Source organism: Haliotis rubra, unplaced genomic scaffold (assembly GCF_003918875.1).
Source record: "Haliotis rubra isolate DU_JTF1 unplaced genomic scaffold, ASM391887v1 Scf416, whole genome shotgun sequence".
NCBI classification, from domain to species: Eukaryota; Metazoa; Mollusca; class Gastropoda; order Lepetellida; family Haliotidae; genus Haliotis; species Haliotis rubra.
In genome coordinates this window covers 250542-274923 of record NW_025767098.1, presented here as the reverse complement: position 1 = coordinate 274923, position 24382 = coordinate 250542, and the positions used below count along the sequence as shown (strand labels likewise).

At 41.2% G+C, this 24382-nt stretch overlaps 1 protein-coding gene and 1 long non-coding RNA gene across 6 annotated transcripts in view; both read left to right on the top strand.

The window, feature by feature from the left end:
• The window catches only part of LOC124288381, a 28412-nt gene extending 15059 nt beyond the window's left edge, over positions 1 to 13353 (top strand). The window contains exons 1-4 of one of the 5 annotated variants that reach the window (XM_046724897.1): positions 7635 to 7826; positions 8057 to 8267; positions 11717 to 11845; positions 12313 to 13353. In XM_046724897.1, coding sequence (XP_046580853.1) covers positions 8057 to 8267; positions 11717 to 11845; positions 12313 to 12461 — 489 coding nt within the window. In that variant the 5' untranslated portion in view covers positions 7635 to 7826 and the 3' untranslated portion in view covers positions 12462 to 13353. Of the gene's footprint in view, positions 1 to 222; positions 2599 to 7634; positions 7827 to 8056; positions 8268 to 11716; positions 11846 to 12312 lie in introns of those variants that run through there. The other 4 variants (XR_006901435.1, XR_006901436.1, XM_046724896.1 and 1 more) reach the window with 4 other exon arrangements.
• Positions 3293 to 4067, top strand: LOC124288382. Its single transcript, XR_006901437.1, has 2 exons — positions 3293 to 3324; positions 3398 to 4067. It is a non-coding gene; the product is annotated as an uncharacterized LOC124288382 (long non-coding RNA).
• Positions 13354 to 24382: the final 11029 nt, after the last annotated feature.

The window sequence follows — 24382 nt, the reverse complement described above, 5'->3', positions numbered from 1 at the left end:
AGCATTGTCTGTTCGAATCCCATATTCACACTGGATATGACCTTTGGTTTGTTTCTACCATATAACCACAAGTTCCACAAGGTACCAATGTCGCCTCATATATTTTAGCTGATCCGATATGGTAATGCATTAACCTCAACTGCACGCACGTCTTATTGGAATACGTTATATGTATGTTAGCTAATGTAATTGTTATTTCATTCCGTGTCTCTTGCCTTGCAGTGATTGTTGACGGGCATTGCATGGAGGACAGATGGAATAGCGGGACGACTGTGTCCTTCTTCTGCATCAGACACTGCCTGATGTATCCACTCGACTCGACTCAAGATTGTACCTCCGCTGTCATACAATCTCAGTATGTCTGTCTATAAAGACGATACACACTAAATATCGAAACATATTTAGACTATTTATGTCTATTTTGCTAATGTCTACTTTCGTCTAATATTGCAAAACGAATAAAACTTTGTGACGAATCACTTTCAGATCAAGTTCAAATCCTGGTAATATCATGGTGTTTTCACTGTGAATTAATACTTTTGTTGTTGCGTATAATGCTCTTCGTATGAAAATAACACGACAGTATTATCGCAGGATGAATATTGGATCCATTATCTCTTGACTTTGATTTGTAATTAGAACTGCATATGCTGTCGTATCCACATTCAGATTTGTTATCCAATAACCGACACCGTTCAATGAGAAGACAGATAAATGATGTCCCCCAAATGGCCCCCTTTTTTCGCCGCTGATTACATTAATATGATTATGTAATGATGGAAATGTAATCCAAATATGTCAAGTACATAATTTATCCTGATTAGTTGTGATAAATTTTACATGATAATTATTTCGTTGCTTTTAACTTGCGAAGTATTAAAAAGTGAAATCCTATAGCAAATCAAACTTTCACTCAGCACTGTGCCAGCATGCATGCCCTCACTACCACCAATCAGTGTATTACTCCACTTTAAACATTGTTAGATAAGTTAAGCTTCTTTTCAGATCTGACCTGATCTTGTTTTGAATACATATTCACTTGGTGCAAAATCTCATGTAGCTTGGTATGCGTTGACTGTGTTTCTTCCATAAGTGTACAGGCGTTTTCAGTCGTCGGATCACCTTTTTCTTATTTGTAAGTGTTACTTTATTGTGTGCGTCTTCAATTCATTATCTATTCTGATATCACTAGATTATCGATACCATGCACCAAGCAAGTATTTCGCTGACTGTGGCTTCATGCAGCAACCAAGCACACGATAAGATAGACGAGAGTCAGGACCAATTAATTAGAATGTGTATGGTCAATATGATGTTCCAGGTTGAGAGCAACAGATCTAGATTACTAATTATATTACAAATACCTCATTATACTAAACACTCCATAAATAGTTTGAATGAATCACAGTATATGGTTTGGTTTGCACAGATAAGCTTTATATCCTGTATTTTTTAAACTGCAAATTACGGATAATTGTTTTAAGGTTCATTGTGTTCGCTTAACATTTAGCATTGTGCCTGTACGTGTTAGATAGATGTTACAGTTAGATATTTCATTGTTATTGTACGTTTGAGATAGATGTTACAGTTTAGATTGTTACTGTACGTTTTAGATAGATGTTACAGTTTAGATCATTCATTGTTCCTGTACGTTTTAGATAGATGTTACAGTTTAGATCATTCATTGTTACTGTACGTGTTAGATAGATGTTACAGTTTAGATCATTCATTGTTCCTGTACCTATTAGATAGATGTTACAGTTTAGATCATTCATTGTTCCTCTACGTATTAGATAGATGTTACAGTTTAGATAATTCATTGTTACTGTACGTTTGAGATAGGTGTTACAGTTTAGATTGTTACTGTACGTTTTAGATAGATGTTACAGTTTGTTACAGGTTAGATCATTCAATCTTCCTGTACGTTTGAGATAGATGTTACAGTTTAGATTATTCATTGTTACTGTACGTTTTAGAGAGATGTTACAGTTTATATCAATCGTTGTTACTGTACGTTTTAGATAGCTGTTACAGTTTAGATCATTCATTGTTTCTGTACGCTTGAGATAGATGTTACAGTTTAGATTGTTGCTGTACGTTTGAGATAGATGTTACAGTTTAGATCATTCATTGTTGCTGTACGCTTGAGATAGATGTTACAGTTTAGATTGTTACTGTACGTGTTAGATAGATGTTACAGTTTTGATCATTCATTGTTACTGTACGTTTTAGATAGATGTTACAGTTTAGATCATTCATTGTTCTTGTACGTTTTAGAGAGTTGTTACAGTTTAGATCATTCATTATTACTGTACGTTTTAGATAGATGTTACAGTTTAGATCATTAATTGTTGCTGTACGTGTTAGAGACATGTTACAGTTTAGATCATTCATTGTTCCTGTACGTTTGAAATAGGTGTTACAGTTTAGGTCATTCATTGTTACTGTACGTTTTAGATAGATTTTACAGTTTAGATTTTACTGAGTCCCGGAAGAGGGTGGAGACTCGTTGTTTGTCAACTTGTATAGATAGAGGATGAAGAGTCCCGGAAGAGGGTGGAGACTCGTTGTTTGTCAACCTGTATAGATAGAGGATGAAGAGTCCCGGAAGAGGGTGGAGACTCGGTGTTTGTCAACTTGTATAGATAGAGGAGGATGAAAGAGTCGTTCTTTGTCAACGGAAGAGGGTGGAGACTCGTTGTCAACCTTTGTCAACTTGTATAGATAGAGGATGAAGAGTCCCGGAAGAGGGTGGAGACTCGGAAGAGGGATGGCGACTCGTTGTTGTCAACCTTTATTGATAGAGGATGAAGAGTCCCGGAAGAGGGTGGAGACTCGTTGTTTGTCAACTTCTATAGATAGAGGATGAAGAGTCCCGGAAGAGGGTGGAGACTCGTTGTTTGTCAACTTGTATAGATAGAGGATGAAGAGTCCCGGAAGAGGGTGGAGACTCGGTGTTTGTCAACGTGTATAGATAGAGGATGAAGAGTCCCGGAAGAGGATGGAGACTCGTTGTTTGTCAACTTTGTATTGATAGAGGATGAAGAGTCCCGGAAGAGGGTGGAGACTCGTTGTTTGTCAACTTGTATAGATAGAGGATGAAGAGTCCCGGAAGAGGGTGGAGACTCGTTGTTTGTCAACTTGTATAGATAGAGGATGAAGAGTCCCGGAAGAGGGTGGAGTCAACTTGTATAGATAGAGGATGAAGAGTCCCGGAACAGGGTGGAGACTCGTTGTTGTCAACTTTTATTGATAGAGGATGAAGAGTCCCGGAAGAGGGTGGAGACTCGTTGTTTGTCAACTTGTATAGATAGAGGATGAAGAGTCCCGGAAGAAGATGGTGGAGACTCGGTGTTTGTCAACTTGTATAGATAGAGGATGAAGTGTCCCGGAAGAGGGTGGAGACTCGTTGTTTGTCAACTTTTATTGATAGAGGATGAAGAGTCCCGGAAGAGGGTGGGGTAGCTAAGCCGGATGTTTTGATGAATTTTCAGTACACTTTACAAGTATATTAACCGAATTACATATTTTACATATTTAGTTTGTCAGCTATTTTCGGCAGATTTAATCAACGCAGAAACAGTACCTAACTTTTTTCCTTTTAACTAAATCTTGTGTGTTAAATATTAATGGGTATTGCGTCCTTATATGGACTGAAACTTTTCAGACTAGTACATGGCGCGTATAGGCTTAGAGATAGAATACAAAAATGCCCCAGACTCTGGAACGTTGGTATTGTAATTCTTAATGAATACCAGGCTGTCTAGTCAACGGATAACAACACCGTAAAGGTATCTATATAACACCACTGTCTTTAGGATCTACTGCCTTCGATGCAAGTTGTATTGAATGGATATTTACCTCATATTTGGTCCCTAATATTGAGAATTCTAGAGAAAAGGCCACAGAATATATTCCATATTTACGAGGAGTCGCTAAAAGCTGAGAAGGTTATTCAGAAAAAAACTTTCTGATTCTCTAGCGGTATGGTTGTTAGTGATACTACGCATGGAAACATGTTATGTTGTATTCCACAGTGATATTGGCGCAATAAACAATGGACACCCGATCCTATCTTTCGTTGTTATGTCCTCTAGTGCTGCATGCTGCACAACAGCACCAAGGAACATGTACATCTGAGCGGACATATTATACAACAGTACCAAGGAACATGTACATCTGAGCGGACACATTACACAACAGCACCAAGGAACATGTACATCTGAGCGGACACATTACACAACAGCACCAAGGAACATGTACATCTGAGCGGACACATTACACAACAGCACCAAGGAACATGTACATCTGAGCGGACACATTACACAACAGTACCAAGGAACATGTACATCTGAGCGGACACATTACACAACAGCACCAAGGAACATGTACATATGTGCGGACACATTACACAATTACCAAGGAACATGTACATCTGAGCGGAACATTGTACAACAGTAGCAAGGAACATGTACATCTGAGCGGACACATTACACAACAGTACCAAGGAACATGTACATCTGAGCGGACACATTACACAACAGCACCAAGGAACATGTACATCTGAGCGGACACATTACACAACAGTACCAAGGAACATGTACATCTGAGCGGACACATTACACAACAGCACCAAGGAACATGTACATCTGAGCGGACATATTACACAACAGCACCAAGGAACATGTACATATGTGCGGACACATTACACAACAGTACCAAGGAACATGTACATCTGAGCGGACACATTACACAACAGTACCAAGGAACATGTACATCTGAGCGGACACATTACACAACAGTACCAAGGAACATGTACATCTGAGCGGACATATTACACAACAGCACCAAGGAACATGTACATCTGAGCGGACATATTACACAACAGCACCAAGGAACATGTACATCTGAGCGGACGTATCATACAACAGCACCAAGGAACATGTACATCTGAGGGGACATATTACACAACAGCACCAAGGAACATGTACATCTGAGCGGACATATTACACAACAGTACCAAGGAACATGTACATCTGAGCGGACACATTACACAACAGTACCAAGGAACATGTACATCTGAGCGGACACATTACACAACAGTACCAAGGAACATGTACATCTGAGCGGACATATTACACAACAGTACCAAGGAACATGTACATCTGAGCGGACACATTACACAACAGTACCAAGGAACATGTACATCTGAGCGGACACATTACACAACAGTACCAAGGAACATGTACATCTGAGCGGACACATTACACAACAGTACCAAGGAACATGTACATCTGAGCGGACATATTACACAACAGCACCAAGGAACATGTACATCTGAGCGGACATATTACACAACAGCACCAAGGAACATGTACATATGTGCGGACACATTACACAACAGTACCAAGGAACATGTACATCTGAGCGGACACATTACACAACAGTACCAAGGAACATGTACATCTGAGCGGACACATTACACAACAGTACCAAGGAACATGTACATCTGAGCGGACATATTACACAACAGCACCAAGGAACATGTACATCTGAGCGGACATATTACACAACAGCACCAAGGAACATGTACATCTGAGCGGACGTATCATACAACAGCACCAAGGAACATGTACATCTGAGGGGACATATTACACAACAGCACCAAGGAACATGTACATCTGAGCGGACATATTACACAACAGTACCAAGGAACATGTACATCTGAGCGGACGTATTATACAACAGCACCAAGGAACATGTACATCTGAGCGGACATATGATACAACAGTACCAAGGAACATGTACATCTGAGCGGACGTATTATACAACAGCACCAAGGAACATGTACATCTGAGCGGACATATGATACAACAGTACCAAGGAACATGTACATCTGAGCGGACGTATTATACAACAGCACCAAGGAACATGTACATCTGAGCGGACATATGATACAACAGTACCAAGGAACATGTTCATCTGAGCGGACATATTACACAACAGTACCAAGGAACATGTACATCTGAGCGGACACATTACACAACAGTACCAAGGAACATGTACATCTGAGCGGACGTATTATACAACAGCACCAAGGAACATGTACATCTGAGCGGACATATTACACAACAGTACCAAGGAACATGTACATCTGAGCGGACACATTCGAAACAGCACCAAGGAACATGTACATCTACTGTAGGACGTTATATCGATCCTCATACTGTAGGACGTTATATCGATCCTCATACTGTAGGACGTTATACAGAGGCCCCTTCTGTACGACCTCATACTTAGACGCCTACTGCAGTACGTTACACATCTACTGTAGGACTTTATATCGAGCCTTCTACTGTAGGACGTTATACTGAGCCTCCTACTGTCAGGTTATACCGAGCCTCGTACTGTAGGACGTTATACCGAGTCTCCAACTGTTCAGTTATACGTAGCCTCCTACTGCAGGATGTTTTACCGAGCCTCCGACTATAGAGCGTTATACTGAGCCTTCTACTGTTAGGTTGTACCGAGCCCCCTTCTGTGGGACGTTATAGCGAGCTTCCTACTGTAGGACGTTATACCGAGCCTCCAACTGTAGCATGTTGTGCCGAATCTCTGCTGTAGGAGGTGGGTCTCTGTATTTGGCCGGTTGGAGCCTCTTGATGGGATTGGAGTCTGGTAGTGTAGTCTTGTAGAAGTTGTGATTGTTTGTAAGTATGTTGATGCTGTCAAAGGTTGTTGTGGACTGGATGAGTTTGGGTGTGGTCAGTTATGGATCTTCGGTATCATTTGCGTAAACACCAATCAAATTGTTGTACAAACTTTACTCATGTATATATACGGCTTTCCTGCAGTATTGTGCAGCTGCAACGAAGCACCGCTTACATTAATAATAAAAAAGTCATATAGATTTCCCCAGTTGTTCATCACATCAAGTTTTAAATGCCACTCGAAGGAGGTATTTATCATACCAGTCTTCGGCGTAGTTTGCCATTTATCGCAATATTAGCTTTCATCTCGCTGTGCTGTGAATTTCTATGAAAAGGTGTTAGCTCGCCCTGGTTAGCAACCTCTGAACAAATAAAGCAGAAAAATGACTGCCTTTTCACGCCACTGATTGCACCAAGAATTATTCAAAGGGTTCGATTTTTCATCCGTCATTATGTACAAGAATATTAAAGCATTCCTTGTTGTTAAAACAAATTAATTCTGTTGGAATCGACAGTCGTATTGTTTTGATGCAAACGTTTTCTCAGGTGACTGTCTTGCTCAGCACGCTTGTGAAAGAAACGAGATATTCTTTGTGTTGCAAACACTGCATACGTTGCACACGGCGTCAAGTACCGTGAAATGTAGTGTTATGTCCTGCTCTTTTTTAACTCTTGCGAAGTAGGGATGAACGCTTTCCAAGTGCTCACGAAACGGCGGTCATTATTTTTTCAAATGTTCTTTGAAGTGACCTCTCACGAACTATGGATGAACTCTCCCATGGTGATTATTCTTTTCTTTCATTCCAAGAACTTTGTACATGAAACGCTTCTTCATTATGGCGGTCATTATTTTCTTAAATATTTTTTGAAACCTGTCACACACTCTTCTGTTCCCTCTCAGATCTGTCAGCGCAGGGCAACAGGTTCGACTTGGCTAGGCTGTGTGAAGAAGCTGGTTACTGGAAGTACAACATAGTCACATCGGTATCACGTCGGTTTGGCATTACCCTCCTGAATGCCATGATGGCAGCACTGCTAGCCATGTGCCTCGTCTTCATGACATTTCCTGACAGGGTACCAGGGGAAAACTTCTAGCAAACACTGTTCAGAAAAGACATGAAGTTTGAGTGAGTGAGTGAGTAAATATTTTACGTCACATCGGCAATATTTCAGCCATATAGTGAAGAGAAATGTGTTATATAAACAATAAATTTAAGTTGCTAAAGAATCAGTCATCGAAGGACTGTAAAATAACTAGAGTATCACAGATGGACATGTAAAGCTATTTTATTTACGAAGACAATACAATATAAAAAACTGACTATAGATCGCCAACAACCATGGACATGAAGTTTGACGATATAACTGTTTCAGAAAATGCTGTTTTGGAAGCACCTAAAATTGAGACAGTCACCTTCTATGCTGAGCACTCGCAATGTGAATCATTCTTTGAGTTCTTCAAGTCTGCAGTGGCCAACCTTCTTCTCTGGACACGACTACTGCTGGCTTCAGTGAACCAGGGTCCAAGTACTTTAAACCCGTATCTCCTGAAAAAGGGTAAGTGATCGATGTGGTACTGAACTTGTACCGTGTCTGATCACTATACCTCTGTCGAGATATTGGTATACTTTGACATAGTGCTTTGATATTGGAAATCGTCACCTTTCTGCTTGATGAATTCCAGTCAGCGTATCGGCAATACTATAGTACGGAGACTGCCTTACTGCAAGTGACGAATGAGCTTCGTTGTGCTGTCGACGATGGTAGGACTGCTGCTCTAGTGTTGTTGGACCTCTCTGCAGCCTTCGACACAATCGATCACCATAGACTCTTGTCCAGGCTCACACAACAGTACGGACTTGAAGGTCATGCCCTTCAATGGGTGACGTCTTATCTGTCTGACCGACAGCAATCTGTTGTTGTTGGCACTGAGAGATCAAAAGGCACTGTAATCACATGTGGGGTGCCACAGGGATCAGTCCTTGGTCCAGTCCTGTTTGTGTTGTATACCGGATATGTCGGAAGGATAACTACAGACCACACAGTTTCTCATCATGCCTACGCTGATGACACCCAGCTCCTGAAAGCATTTCATCTGTCAGATCTATCTACGTCTCTTCAGTGCATCGCTGAATGTACGCAGGACATCAAGTGCTGGATGACAGGAAACATGCTTTAACTTAATGACACAAAAACAGAAGCAGTTCTCATTGGTACAAAGCAACAACTCAGCAAGGTCAAAACCGACACCCTTACAGTCGCAGACTCTGACGTCAGATTCTCTGATGTGGTTAAGGACTTGGGTGTCCACATCGACTCTTCCTTGACTCTGGATGCTCATGTTAACCGTCTGAGCAGGACCTGCTACTTTCACCTAAGATCCATTGGTAACATTCGGCAATACCTGACAACTGCTGCAACTCAAGCCCTTGTTCGAGCTCTTGTTACATCAAGGTTTGATTACTGTAACAGCATCCTTTCGGGCCTCAGTTCTAAACTCCTTCATAAGCTTCAGAAGATCCAAAATACTTCCGCCCGCATCATCAGCAAGACTTCTAAACGTTCCCATATAACACCAGTGTTGAAAGAACTGCATTGGCTACCAGTTAGGGCCAGAATTGACTTTAAGATCCTCTGTCTGACGTACAAGTGCCTCCATGGTTTGGCTCCCTCCTACTTGTCTGAACTCCTACATCCGTATGTCCCCGCACGCAACTTGCGCTCAAACACGCAAAACCGACTGGTCATCCCATCCTACAAACTGAAATCCTTCGGACACCGATCATTCTCTTACTCCGCGCCTGTGCTCTGGAACTCTCTCCCATGTGCCCTTAAAAGCTCTGCCACAATTGACATTTTTAAGTCCAGACTTAAAACTCACCTTTTCTCAGTATATTATGTATAACTTCATCTGTAAATACTCCAGTGTAAATATTCTGTAGCGCTTTGAGCATGCCTTAGGGTGTGGAAGGGGCGCATTATAAATATGCATTTATTATTATGTTTTACAGATTAAAGATAATATGCAGCAGAGAGGGTTCGGGTGATCCTGGCACAGTCAGGCTGGTAAGGCTCATCATCAGCTCAGGGCCCTCGCCCCCTCTACACGCAGCCCAGACAGCGAATGGGACTTCTCCCAGGAAACGCTGCCTAGTCGAACCCACCAAGAACTTTCCGGAGAATATGAAGGCTCCCCAACACTGCAGCCTTCTGCATTACCCAGAGTGTCAGAAGAGCTGTACTCCCGGTGGAGAACCCGGGCACTCTCCTGATCTGCGCCAAAAGATCAGGAGGTACCAAACCAAGGGCACCGAGAACAATGGGGAGCCTGACGACAGTGTACTTGGGATGCAAGCGAGACATTTCAAAGGCGAGGTCCGCATATTTATCATGCTTTTCCTTGATCTTGTCAATCACATTCCTGTCAAAAGGGACAGAAAATTCAATGATATATATAAATTCATTGGCTTTATCAAAAAGGACAAGATCAGGTTTGTTGGCAGGAATTCTTCTGAGGCTGTATATGGGCCTATTCCACAGAAGTTTGAAAGCATCATTTTCCATGACGCCCTGGACATGTTCAGGGTCGTACCATGGATGGACCTCGGAGTCAAAGCCACAGGCATGTCGGAGACGGTAGTAAAAGCCATGCCATCATGTCGTTTAAGATATGCTGTTTGTGCCAAGGAAGGGCATCCACTGACAAGGTGTTGGACAGTCTCTGTGAATTCATTGCAAAGTCTACATTCATGTTAATATTCTCTTTAAGAATCACATTTAGGCGATTACGAGTGGGAAGTGACTGGTCCTGAGCAGCAAAAAGGAAGCCCTCAGTTTCACATTTAAGACCTGCCGACTTCATCCAGGCGAAGGAGTCGGAGGGATTGCTATTCTGTTCCACACACTGCATGTACACACGATGCAATGGCTTCTCAGAAAGCTTCTCCACAAAAGACCGACTCTGGGCAGACTTGGTAAAGGACTTCACCTGGTTTACTCCCATCGCTGTACCGTCCAGCAGTACATCGCCATCAGCAAAGTCAACTTCAAATTTCAGATTCTGTCCAACAACCTTGGCACGCTTAAAATAGCTGTCTTCACATGCATCACCAGATGATCATCCGATAAATAAATATGTGCAAAAGTACACAATAAAATTCTGTCATGAAGAGCCTCCACATTAATCAAACCCCGACCTCCAGAATTGATTGGCATATATACACGGTTAAGAGAGGAACGAGGGTGGTGGGCTCTGTTATCAGACATGATCCTTCTGGTCAGGCGGTCAAGACTCTGGCTGTCTTGTTTCGTCCAATCAACTACTCCAAAGGAATAGGAGAGGACTGGTACAGCAAAAGTATTGGTGGCTTTGACCTTGTTTCGAGCATTTAGCTCTGAGCTCCAGATTTTCTTTAAACGAGAATTGTACTCGGCCCGAAGTTTGTCTTGAATCTGGGCATTCTGGAGCTTGTCTCGAACTTGCATTCCAAGATAGGTGTAGGCCTGATCTTCCACAAGATGCTCAATAAATCCTCCCCCTTGTAACTTGACCGATATATCATTAGTTACCTTGCCACGTTTCAAATGAAGAGTATTACATTTGTCGAGTCCAAATGTCATGCCAATATCATTCGAAAAGGACTCGACAAGGAGAACCTGCTCTTTCAAATTGGTATCTCCTTTGACAAGGAGCTCGATATCATCCATGTAAAGGAGATGAGTAAGAGGTGTTGGGGATCTGTGCTGAGGAGGTCCGGGATGGTAACCCTCCTCTTTATTGAGCAGAAAGCTCAAAGGATTTAAAGACAGACAAAAAAGCAAAGGACTAAAGGAAATATTATTATTATTATTATTATTATTATTATAAGTAGGGATCTGGAGATTGCATCTTGCGTTAGACTGAAATAAATTCGAAATAATTATTTAATTATTTCGAAATAAACATAAGTACATTAGTATTTAAGCAAAGTATTTATAAATCTTATGTTCAGAGATCTCTTTCCCAGTCAGTGGCAGCTGTTTCCATAATGCAACTGAGACCGCCAGTAGCAGTGCTGCCGAGGCCGTATGCGGGGCTGGAAAAACGTTGAAGCTCGCTGAAGTGGGTAACCCGATGCCTCTGGTGACTCGAGAGAGTAAGTGTACAGTGGAGCGGGGTATCATGCGTTGTCAGGTTAACAATGTGTGTGGTTTTTTTAAGGAAACGTCTCCAGTGTGAACTCATGAATGACTTGAAATAACTGAGTTACCCGCATAGCCATAACTGTAGAGTTTGCCGATAACGTCTTATTTATCTATATGCGGCAAACGGCAACCATTCATGACAATTTTCATAAAGGATGGACGAGTGAAATATTCATTATCAATTTTCAAAGCAAAAAGCATGGTCTGTTCGAATCCCATATTCACACTGGGTATGACCCTGGGTGTGTTTGAACCATATAACCACAAGCTCCACAAGGGACCAATATCGCGTCTTATACTTTCGCTCATTCGATATGGTTATGCATTAACCTCAACTGCGCGCACGTCTAATTGGAATATGTTATATCTATGTTAGCTAATGTAATTGTTATTTCATTCCGTGTTTCTCTCCTTGCAGTGATTGTTGACGGGCATTGCATGGAGGACAGATGGAATAGCGGGACGAGAGTGTCCTTCTTCTGCATCAGACACTGCCTGATGTATCCACTCGACTCGACTCAAGATTGTACCTCCGCTGTCATACAATCTCAGTATGTCTGTCTATAAAGACGACACACACTAAATATCGAAACATATTTAGACTATTTATGTCTATTTTGCTAATGTCTACTTTCGTCTCATATTACAAATCTAATAGAATTTTATGACGATTCCCCTTTCACATCAAATTCAAATCCTGGTAATATCATGGTGTTTTCACTGTGAATTAATACTTTTGTTGTTGCGTATGATGCTCCTCGTTTGAAAATAACACGACAGTTTTATTGCTGGATGAATATTGGATCCATTATCTATTGACTTTGATTTGTAATTAGAACTGTATAGGCTCTCGTATCCACATTCAGATCTGTTCTCCAATAATCGATACCTTTCAGTGAGAAGACACGTATATGATGTCCCCCAAATGGCCCCCCTTTTTTCGCCGCTGATAACTTTAATATGACTATGTAATGGTAGAAATGTAATCCAAATATATGTCAAGTCATTTATTTTGATTAGTTGTGACAGATTTTACGTGATAATTCTTTCGTTGCTTTTAACTTGCGAGTGAAATCCTATAGTAAATCAAACGTTCACTCAGCACTGTGCCAGCATCCATGCCCTCACTACCACCTGTAAGAGTATCACTCCACTTTAAACATTGCACGATAATATGTATCTTCACTACCAACCAACCAGTGTATTACTCCACTTTACACATTGCACGATAATATGTATCTTCACTACCAACCAACCAGTGTAGTACTCCACTTTAAACATTGTTAGATAATTTAAGCTTCTTTTCAGATCTGACCTAATGTAGCTTGGTATGCGTAGAATGTGTTATTTCCATAAGTGTACGGGCGTTTACAGCCGTCGGATAAGGTACACAAAGTCCGCAGTCTAGACTACCAGTTGTCCGACTTCCATTTTTGTGGAAGCCGCGGTGGCTGAGCAGTCTAGGCGTCTGACTTTGTGTGCTGGCGATTAGGTGCCTGACTCTGAGGGTGTGGGTTCGAATCCCGGATGGGACTCAACCAAAAAATCTACTAGAAACTGTACTTTACTGAGAAAGTGTAGTCCCAAATATAGCATATGTTACATTTGACCACTTTCTAAATGGCATTGTGTATTTCACATACCTCCTTATACTAAACACTCCATAAATATTTTGAGTGAGTCACGGTATATGGTTTGTCTTGTACTGATAAGCTTTACATGCTTTTTTTCTAAACTGCAAAATTCAGATAATTGTTTTGAAAGTGCATTGTGTTTGTGTAAGTTTGCTTAACATTTCGCTTTGTTACTGTATGTTTTAGATAGATGTTACAGTTTAGATCATTCATTGTTACTGTACGTTTTAGATAGATGTTACAGTTTAGATCATTTGTTGTTACTGTACGTTTTAGATAGATGTTACAGTTTAGATCAGTCGTTGTTACCGTACGTTTTAGATAGATGTTACAGTTTAGATCATTAATTGTTACTGTACGTTTTAGATAGATGAATGCATTGATGAATTTTCAGTTCACTTTACAAGTATAATAACCCAATTACATATCTTACATTTTGTGAGCTATTTTCGGCAAATTTAATCAACGCAGAAACACTACCTAGCTTTTTACTTTTTTATTAAATCTTGTGTGTTAAATATTAATGGGTGTTGCGTCCTTATATGGATTGAAACTTTTCAGACTAGTGCATGGCGCGTATAGGCGTGCTTAGAGATGGAATACAAAAATGCCCCAGAATCTGGAACGTTGGTATTGTAAATCGTAATGAATACCAGGCTGTCTAGTCAACGGATAGCAACACCGTAAAGGCTGTCTAGTCAACGGATAGCAACACCGTAAAGGCTGTCTAGTCAACGGATAACAACGCCGTAAAGGCTGTCTAGTCAATGGATAACAACACCGTAAAGGATGTCTAGTCAACGGATAACAACACCGTAAAGGCTGTCTAGTCAACGGATAACAACGCCGTAAAGGCTGTCTAGTCAACGGATAACAACACCGTAAAGGATGTCTAGTCAACGGATAACAACACCATAAAGGATGTCTAGTCAACGGATAACAACGCCGTAAAGGCTGTCTAGTCAACGGATAACAACACCGTAAAGGATGTCTAGTCAACGGATAACAACACCGTGAAGGTCTCTGATATAACACCACTGTCTTTATGATCTACTGCCTTCAGTGCAAGTTGTATTGAATGGATGTATATTATACCTCATATTTGGTCCCTGATATTGAGAATTCTAGAGAAAAGGCCTCAGAAAATATTCCATATTTACGAAGAGTCGTTACTAAAAGCTGAGAAGGTTATTCAGAAACGAACTTTCCATGGTTGTTAGTGGTACTACGCATGTTGTATTATGTTGTATTCCACAGTGATATTGGCGCAATAAACAATGGACACCCGATCCTATCTTTCGTTGCTATGACCTCTGGTGCTGCATGCTGCACACCAGCACCAAGGAACATATACGTATGTGCGGACACATTACCATGGTTACATAACAGCACCAAGGAACATAAACATATGTGCGGACACATTACCATGGTTACACAACAGCACCAAGGAACATGTACATATTTTCAGACACATTACCATGGTTACACAACAGCACCAAGGAACATGTACATATGTGCAGACACATTACCATGGTTACACAACAGCACCAAGGAACATGTACATATGTGCAGACACATTACCATGGTTTACACAACATCAGCAAGGAACATGTACATACGTGCGGACTCATCGCAATGCATTTGTGTATGGTTTGAAATCAGTGACTTACAAAATGATGATGCTACTGAAACAGAAGATACCAGCAAAGATGACAATACAAGGGAAGGGGACAAAAAGAAAATGAACCTATAGTCATGCACTATCTAGATCCTACCCTATTTATTTGCATCAGCTATTGTTTTTGTGTTGACAAAAGCCAGGAGCGTGGTAGGGAAACATCTACAGATATATGTTCAATCATGAATTTAACCTTGGGTTCCTCAATCCGACTAAAGATTGGTGTGATCGGCGTGAAGAATATCAAAAGGAAACATGGCCTCCTTCAAGAAGTGTTTCAGCACAACGTCATGAAACAAAGTTTTAAACCAATGGTGAACAAGCAATTTCAGATATGCGATTTCCCTATTTCATTCTTCAAGGGCATCAGTCATCTGACACGTATCTTTCACACCAAAAGGATCAATTATCTCCTATTCAAGCATATATATTATTTTTACGAAAAAACATGCGACTGTTTGTTTTTGATTCCCTGTGTAATTCTTTGATGTTTCAACAATGGTGATATTGTTAGCCAACTCGGTCATTGACTTACAGGAGAGAGCAAGAGCAGAAACACAGCAGAAATAGAGAATGCGCAGACTTCGACAGCAAATCAGATTCCTTGAATCTTCTGCCCAAAACTGAGAACAAACCCTTATGATATTCCTAAGGGTAGGATGAGGCCGCTCTTAGCTTCCTGAGATTCACGATGAATTGTATTATATCTGAGTTATGCCGTACTCATGTGCATCCTGTTGGAAACACCTGACATGACATTTGAGCTCTGAACCTTCGGTTGGTTGGTCCCTGGCAAACATAGCGGAATACTTTACTTTGATAAAACTCTGAGCAGTTATTATTGTTCGCAAACGAATAGTCTTTTGAAACCTTGTGAAAGCCCATGTAAAGTGAGACCAAGTGCTGATTACATTAGCTAGACTTAGTGAAGGACCAGAACAGAACATGATTACCCTGTAGAAGGGTTCTGAAGGTTTAAATGGGTTTCATGGGTACAGCTGGAATTTCTGATCAGGCCAACCATGTGAAACACTGCAGCCACAATGTCCCGGGAACCTGGACAGAGTTAGTCACAAGTGTTGTCCAAACACAAATTAGCTGCAAAATATGTTTTCATGTTCAAAACTTAAAACATGTCTTCGATATGAATTCGGAAGAACAATATGATGAAACATCGTCCATATATTTCCAGGTGAACTTCATGCGGCCATTATTCCTCATTACCTTGGTATCCTGAAACTAGCTCACTGTACACTTGTCAGGATCTTCCGAGGACAGTGTCCTATTCGCCAGTTTTGAGTTCTCTGTCTGCTCACTGAAAATTAACCAACTGCTTCCTCCCCACAATTTGTTCCTCAACACTCAAATTCTTCGAATTTCGTGTGCTCTGCCTTGAAAACTTACACAAGTCAAGAGAAAATGATCCATGAAAGTGTCTGTCAAATCGTAACTGGAATCATTCTCAGAAGAAAATTGCTTAATCGTAGAACGGTTAACAACACTCTTTGGAAATATACCTGGAATTTCTTTTGCAAGTATTTCAGCGCATTCCTAGTCATAGGCGCAGGATCGGCCGAAACATTTCCCCTCCCCACAAGGACAGTTTCGCTGAACAAACCACCCACCCAGACCAATGCACTTGAACCTTGATGCATATCCAGAAATGTCTTTGCAAAATCTACAGTAGAGATAAGTATAGTAAAACATTAAAGACTGGAACTAGCAAACCACCGAATCCACTGAATCTTGACAGAAAAATGTACTACAATTACATCACTTCTTTACAGTGAAATAGACAGGTACATAACGTGTATTTTGGTTACTATGTCAAATCGTATAGACTGAAATACCCTCCATTGGTATTGGGAACACACGGGCTCAACGTGTGCCTTGTGTGATCAGGGAGTGAAACATTACAGAAATATTCCAAAATTTGGATTGTTACACAGATAAGTAAGAGTCAGGTTACATAAAAAGTGACTTAAGAGTGGTGGCTCATTTTCACTAGCCAGAATTGTGCTTGCAGCTGCCATAATTACCTATTCCTGTAAACCTCGGAGACCGAGACTTGGTACACACAGACTCAGCCTGTCATGTTCTACTGTTACTCCCGAGAACCAGGCACAATTTATAACACTAGTTAACTGAAATGTGAGGTGGTGCAAATCTGCTAATGGAAAACTGTACACAAATTATTCGTGCATTAGATGATTACATTCAAACATCTGCTTCGTAAGTACTATCCTATGTAATGTATAATCATGAAGTGGCATATGGTTACTCAATGTTTTAGATTACATTCTCCCTATACGAAATTGTATTCCTCGACACAAAACAGTTCATCTATGTAAGTATATTGTGAATCTTACAACAAATCAACTGCGAAACGAATTCTTGTAATTTTAATCATATAATTTTTCGGGTTGTTAATAGAAAACAATGTTATAGTATCAGAGATATGTACAAGTGGTGCCCGGGTGTAGGTGTTATCTGTTACTGCTTCATACTGTTTATTGTGAAGAAAAGCGTCAAGTCAAATGGGGAAGACGACAGTCATACAAAAAGGACGGGCAGTGTACAGAATGGCAGATAATGTCGAGGTTGCTGCCGTCGATAATGTCATGGCTGCTGCGTTCGAGGACTACAAGGCCAGGGAAGGCATGACTCCAGACCAAATTGTCTGGATTTTCTCAACAGCTGCTGATATCTATGACGAGGCAAGTGGCCATTGTTATTACATCAATACATTGTATTAAATTGCATGATATTTTCCTAGTGTGGTTGTGGTGAGTCTGATCACTCCGTTGCTATCATCCAGAACGGCGGTGTATCATGGACTTTTGTATTGGATTATTAGACTATCGACGAGAGTAAACAGTCATAATGAACACGTGATGATCACTGTGTAGTTGATGATGTCGTAACGTGATGTCGTAACGTGATGTCGTAACCATTATTAATAACAAACCTGGATAACATATGAGAACAACAGTTTATAACATATCGTAGTTCAGCTCTGTGACTTGACGCTGAGGCTGCCATACACCTTCATATAATTGTGGCGTGGATTGTTGGCCTAGTTAACATGGTCCAGATAATAATAATAATAATAATAATGCCCAGATTCAAGAAAAACTTCGGGCCGAAGACAAATCTCGTTTGAAGAAAATCTGGAGCTCAGAGCTAAATGCTCGAAACAAGGTCAAAGCCACCAATACTTTTGCTGTGCCAGTCCTCTCCTATTCCTTTGGATTAGTTGATTGGACAAAACAAGACATCCAGAGTCTTGACCGCCTGACCAGAAGGATCATGTCTGACAACAGAGCCCACCACCCTCTTTCCTCTCTTAACCGTTTATACATGCCAATCAATTCTGAAGGTCGGCGTTTGATTAATGTGGAGGCTCTTCATGATAGAATTTTATTGTGTACTTTTGCACATATTTATTTATCTGATGATCCTCTGGTGATGCATGTGAAGACTCATGATGAAAGCGAGGAATTCCACAGCTATTTTAAGCGAGCCAAGGTTGTTGGACAGAATCTGAAATTTGAGGTTGACTTTGCTGATGGTGATGTACTGCTGGACGGTACAGTGATGGGAGTAAACCAGGTGAAGTCCTTCACTAAGACTTCCCAGAGTCGGTCTTTTGTGGAGAAGCTTTCTGAGAAGCCATTGCATCGTGTGTACATGCAGTGCGTTGAACGGAATAGCAATCCCACCGACTCCTTCGCCTGGATGAAGTCGGCTGGTCTTAAATGTGAAACTGAGGGCTTCCTTTTTGCTTCTCAGGACCAGTCACTTCCCACTCGCAATCGCCTAAATGTGATTCTTAAAGAAAATATCAATCTGAAATGTCGTCTTTGCAATGAATTCACAGAGACTGTCCAACACCTTGCCAGTTGATGCCCTTCTTTAGCACAAACATCATATCTTAAATGACATGATGGCATGGCTCGTTGGTTTTACTACCGTCTCCGACATGTCTGTGGCTTTGACTCCGAGGTCCATCCATGGTACGACCCTGAACATGTCCAGGGCGTCATGGAAAATGATGCTTTCAAACTTCTGTGGAATAGGACTGTATACAGCCCCAAAAGAATTCCTGCAAACAAACCTGATCTTGTCCTTTTTGATAAAGCCAATGAATTTATTTATATCGTTGAATTTTCTGTCCCTTTTGACACCAATGTGAATGGCAAGATTAAGGAAAAGCATGATAAATATGCGGACCTCGCCTTTGAAATGTCTCGCTTGCATCCCAAGTACACTGTCGTCAGGCTCCCCATTGTTCTCGGTGCCCTTTGTTTGGTACCTCCGGATCTCTTGGCGCAGATCAGGAGAATGCCCAGGTTCTGAACCGGGAGCACAGCCCTTCCGACATTCTGGGTAATGCAGAAGGCTGCAGTGTTGGGGAGCCTTCATATTCTCCGGAAAGTTCTTGGTGGGTTCGACTAGGCAGCGTTTCCTGGTAGAAGTCCCATTCGCTGTCTGGGCTGCGTGTAGAGGGGGCAAGGGCCCTGAGCTGATGATGAGCCTTACCAGCCTGACTGTGCCAGGATCCCTCTCTGCTGCATACTATCTTTAATCTGTAAAACATAATAATAATCTGCTGATGTACGTCTCTCTCCGCGGTGGGCCTAGATAGGGAATTTAATTTCCTGAATCAAACGTGCATCACCCAGTTAGGGCTGATCCCCCGAAGCTTGTTTTTGTTAATTCACTTCCGTAGCCCAGTCAATGAGACAAACCATACTGGAGATGGGTCTTGCCCAAGGGGAAGGCACAGAACCCGACCAAGAATATCTTGGTCAAATCATCTCAATACCACACTACTTGAGTGTGCGAAAGCGACACGATGGCCTGATAATGAACGCATCAATGGCAAGTCGCTTAAGTTGCATTTGGACAATGCCAAGCCCATGTATCCTTTCCTGACGGAGCAAAATCTCCGAGATCAATTCCGGTGGCTTAAAAATCTCTTGCCCCGTGAGCCAGTTCAACCCATAACTGGTGCCCGTCAGGAACCTTTGCATGAGCAGAATGCTCAAGTGGCAGCAGACCCAATTCTTCTGATGAACGTCCGTGTTAACCTTTTTCCTCTTCCTGGTGCAAATTCTTTCGGTATAGAGCCAATTGGCCCCCAAATTTCGGATCCTCACTCTTCCTCTTCCTCAGTGCAGATCTTTCCGAAAATCCCGTGTATATTTTGTTTCATTCTGTTTATGATGAAATATCTGACTTACCTTTAGAAAAACGGAGGCCAGTTAAACAAACAACTGAATCTTTCCCTAAAAATGAAATTAATTTATTAAATGATATAATTTCTATGAAACTTTCTGCGGACTATTTGTAACATGAAGTTAATTGTTGTGTCTATGCAGCCGCTCGAACCTTGGAGGAAATTCACACAGTTTCCAAAGAAAACACATCCAATACTAAGAACAATACACCAAAGAAAAACCGGTTTCAAGTAAAATTAACAGAAACTAGAACATACTTTTCCTGAATAGAGCTTTGCCTGAAGTTAAGATCATCAGGGAGTCGAATGTCAAAACGACAAAAAGCAATTTGGAGAAAATTAAAACTGATATACAAAACAACCAAAGAAAAGATATTTCTCCAAATTGTCGATTCCCTTAAGGCCAAAATAAAGGTTTGGACAGAAAGAAAGAAGAAAAGGAAACATAAAAATAACTTGATTAAACACAATAAGCTTTTAAGAAATAACGAAAAGCACTTCTACAGGCAACTGAAAAGAAATGGTGATGGTGAGCATGATCAACGGCCTCCCATGAATGCAAATGAAAGGTTCTGGAAACACTTGTGGTCTGTACCCGGCGACAGTAACCGGGAGGCACCATGGGTACGAGATTATTACCATGCAATGCATGAGAAAGTAACTAGGTCGTTTGTCTGCTACATCACACCAGATTGCCTGAAAAGTGTCATCAAAAAGTCCAAATCTAATACAGCTCCAGGGCCTGATGGCATTCGAAACTGGTATTGGAAACTGTTCCCCTATGTCAAACACCATTACTTCACTGTTTCAGTTTTCTTGTGGACACAGGTGATGTTCCTCCATGGTTCTGCAAAGGTGGCACAATACTCCTTCCCAAGAAAGGAGATTGACTGATCCCAAAAACTTCCGCCCTATCACATGTTTGAATACTCAGTATAAAATATTCACAGGGTGTTTGACAAACCTTGTGTCATCCCACTGTTCTTCCAATGATATAATTTATAGAGAACAGAAGGGAGCGATAAAGGGATGTTGGGGGTGCAAGGATCAACCTCTTGTACAAAAAATGATTTTCGAAGAGGCTAAAACATATCACCGCAATCTCTCCATGTGCTGGATTGATTACAAAAAGCATATGACTCTGTCCCTCGTAAATTGATTCTGAAGTCTCTTTGTTGTATTGACCTCCCTGAGCGACTACTTCATTTACTCAAGTCTGAGATGTACTTGCAAGGGCAGGTGCAGACTTTGGAATCTATTTCAATCAGAAGGAGAATATTCCAGGGGGATTCCTTAGGTACTTTGCTTTTTTGTTTGTCTTTAAATCCTTTGAGTTTTCTGCTTGACAAAGAGGAGGTCTACCATCCCGGACCTCCTCAGCACAGATCCCCAACACCGCTTACTCATCTTCTCTACATGGATGACATCGAGCTCCTTGTCAAAGGAGATAACAATTTGAAAGAGCAGGTTCTCCTTGTCGAGTCCTTTTCTAATGATATTGGCATGACATTTGGACTTGACAAATGTAATATTCTTCATTTGAAACGTGGCAAGGTAATTAATGATGGATCGGTCAGGTTACAAGAGGGAGGAGTTACTGAGCATCTTGTTGAAGATAAGGCCTACACCTATCATGGAATCGAAATTCGAGACAAGCTCCAGAATGCCCAGATTCAAGACAAACTTCGGGCCGAGTACAAATCTCGTTTACAGAAAATCTGGAGCTCAGAGCTAAATGCTCGAAACAAGGTCAAAGCCACCAATACCTTGGCTGTGCCAGTCCTTTCCTATTCCTTTGGAGTAGTTGATTTGACAAAACAAGACATCCAGAGTCTTGACCGCCTGACCAGAAGGATCATGTCTGATAACAGAGCTCACCACCCTCGTTCCTCTCTTAATCGTAATATCTGCCAATCAATTCTGGAGGTCGTGGTTTGATTAATGTGGAGGCTCTTCATGATAGAATTTTATTGTGTATTTTTGCACAAATTTATTTATCGGATGACCCTCTGGTGATGCATGTGAAGACTCACGATGAAAGCAAGGAATTCCACAGCTATCTTAAGTGTGCCAAAGTTGTTGGACAGAATCTGAAATTTGAGGTTGATTTTGTTGATGGCGATGTACTGCTGGACGGTACAGTGATGGGAGTAAACCAGGTGAAGTCCTTCACCAAGTCTGCTCAGAGTCGGTCATTTGTGGAGAAGCTTTCTGAGCAGCCATTGCATCGTGTATACAGAATAGCAACCCCTTCGCCTGGATGTCCCGTCCTGTAGGGCAATTGGTATTTGTAAAGAAGATCATTGGCAACTTAATGCTCTTGAAGTCTGAGTTTAACCGCTTTCTCAAGAAGTTTAGAAATGAATGCTACATTGGACACTGGCCGGTAATTCTTCAGCAGACTTTGGTCCAAGTTAGACTTTTTTAACAGTGGCTTGACCACGGCTGACTTGAAAGAGTCTGGCACTGTACCTTCTTGTAAACTTAGGTTGATGATCTGGGTAATGACAGGTAAAGGCACATCAATACAGTTCAAGAAAAACTTCGTCGAAATCGGATCAAGAGTGAAAAAAGTTGGCTTTGAGCTCACGATTAGTTTCAGAACCTCAGCTTCAGTCAAGGGTCTGAAGCTATCCATAGGCAATCCATTGTACTCATGAGTTTTAGTAACCTCTTGCACATTGGTAAAGTTGGATGTGATGTTGGAAATCTTGTCAGAGAAGTATTCACAGAAGACTTTGGCCAGAGAAGAATCATCATACCCAACCGGTAGAATAACTACTAAGTAGCATGTAGAATCACATCTGAATACCATGGGGTTTTGTTATTTTTCCTAACCCTTTTCACATTGGATGGAACATGTATGTCAAGCAAAGTTGCAAGAGTTTTGTGCAGACTATCAACCAGACAATCAGTGGTTTCACATGTATTATCAAAGGACTGAACTATTTCATTCTTGAATTCCTCCATATGAATGTTCTTGATATTGCGACAACGTACAGTGCTTTCACTTTTCAGCTTCTTGTGTATGTCCATGGTGAAAGTTATCAAGAAGTGGTCAGACATTTGTCTATCCTCAATGTGAACATGGGATTATTTATTTCTTCCCTGTAACTGAATACCGATGACTCCCTGGATGCCAGAAGGATATATGACATTGCTTTTCAACTCTATATAGAATATAAATCAGATTACTTCACCAAAATATGAGAAAAGACAACACAGAACCTTGACAGTTAGCAGCCCGTCAGCAGGAGTGTTGGTTGATACAGGTCCCCAGCAACATTTAACGGTTGCAAAGACACCGACCGGTGCTCTCACTTAGTGATATGGTTGTGGTGTGGTACTATAGCACAATGACGTTATCTTTTCACCAATACTAATGACTGCATTGTCTCGTCTTGACTAGATTGGTTACATCAATGCGGCGTTAAATTACAGAAAGAGACAGTTTCATATTCAGGACAGTTTCTATTCTACACTGTGCTTCGGCAGTCACTTTAGAGTGAGTGAGTGAGTTTAGTTTTACGCCGTTTTTAGCAATATTCCAGCAATATCACGGCGGGGACACCAGAAATGGGCCTCACACATTGCACCCATATGGGGAATCGAACCCGGGTCTTCTGCGTAACGAGAGAACACCTTAACCACAGGCTAGCCCAGCGCCACCAGTCACTTTAGAAAAGAGACAAATACATGCAACTGAAAACTACCTCTGATATAAGACAGATGTAGATTTTGATCGCTTGTTTTGATAAGTTGCTGAATTAGCATTCACAGCGTTAAATGTAGTTTTCTGACATTGCCAACGGAATTGTATTTTCACAGTATTCTAGACCAGCGATACCGAAGGCCAAAATACTCTAGCCTCCCATACTTCTGTTGGAAACCTTCACCTCATGGAATGATAACGATGGTGAAGCCTCTGTTGTTT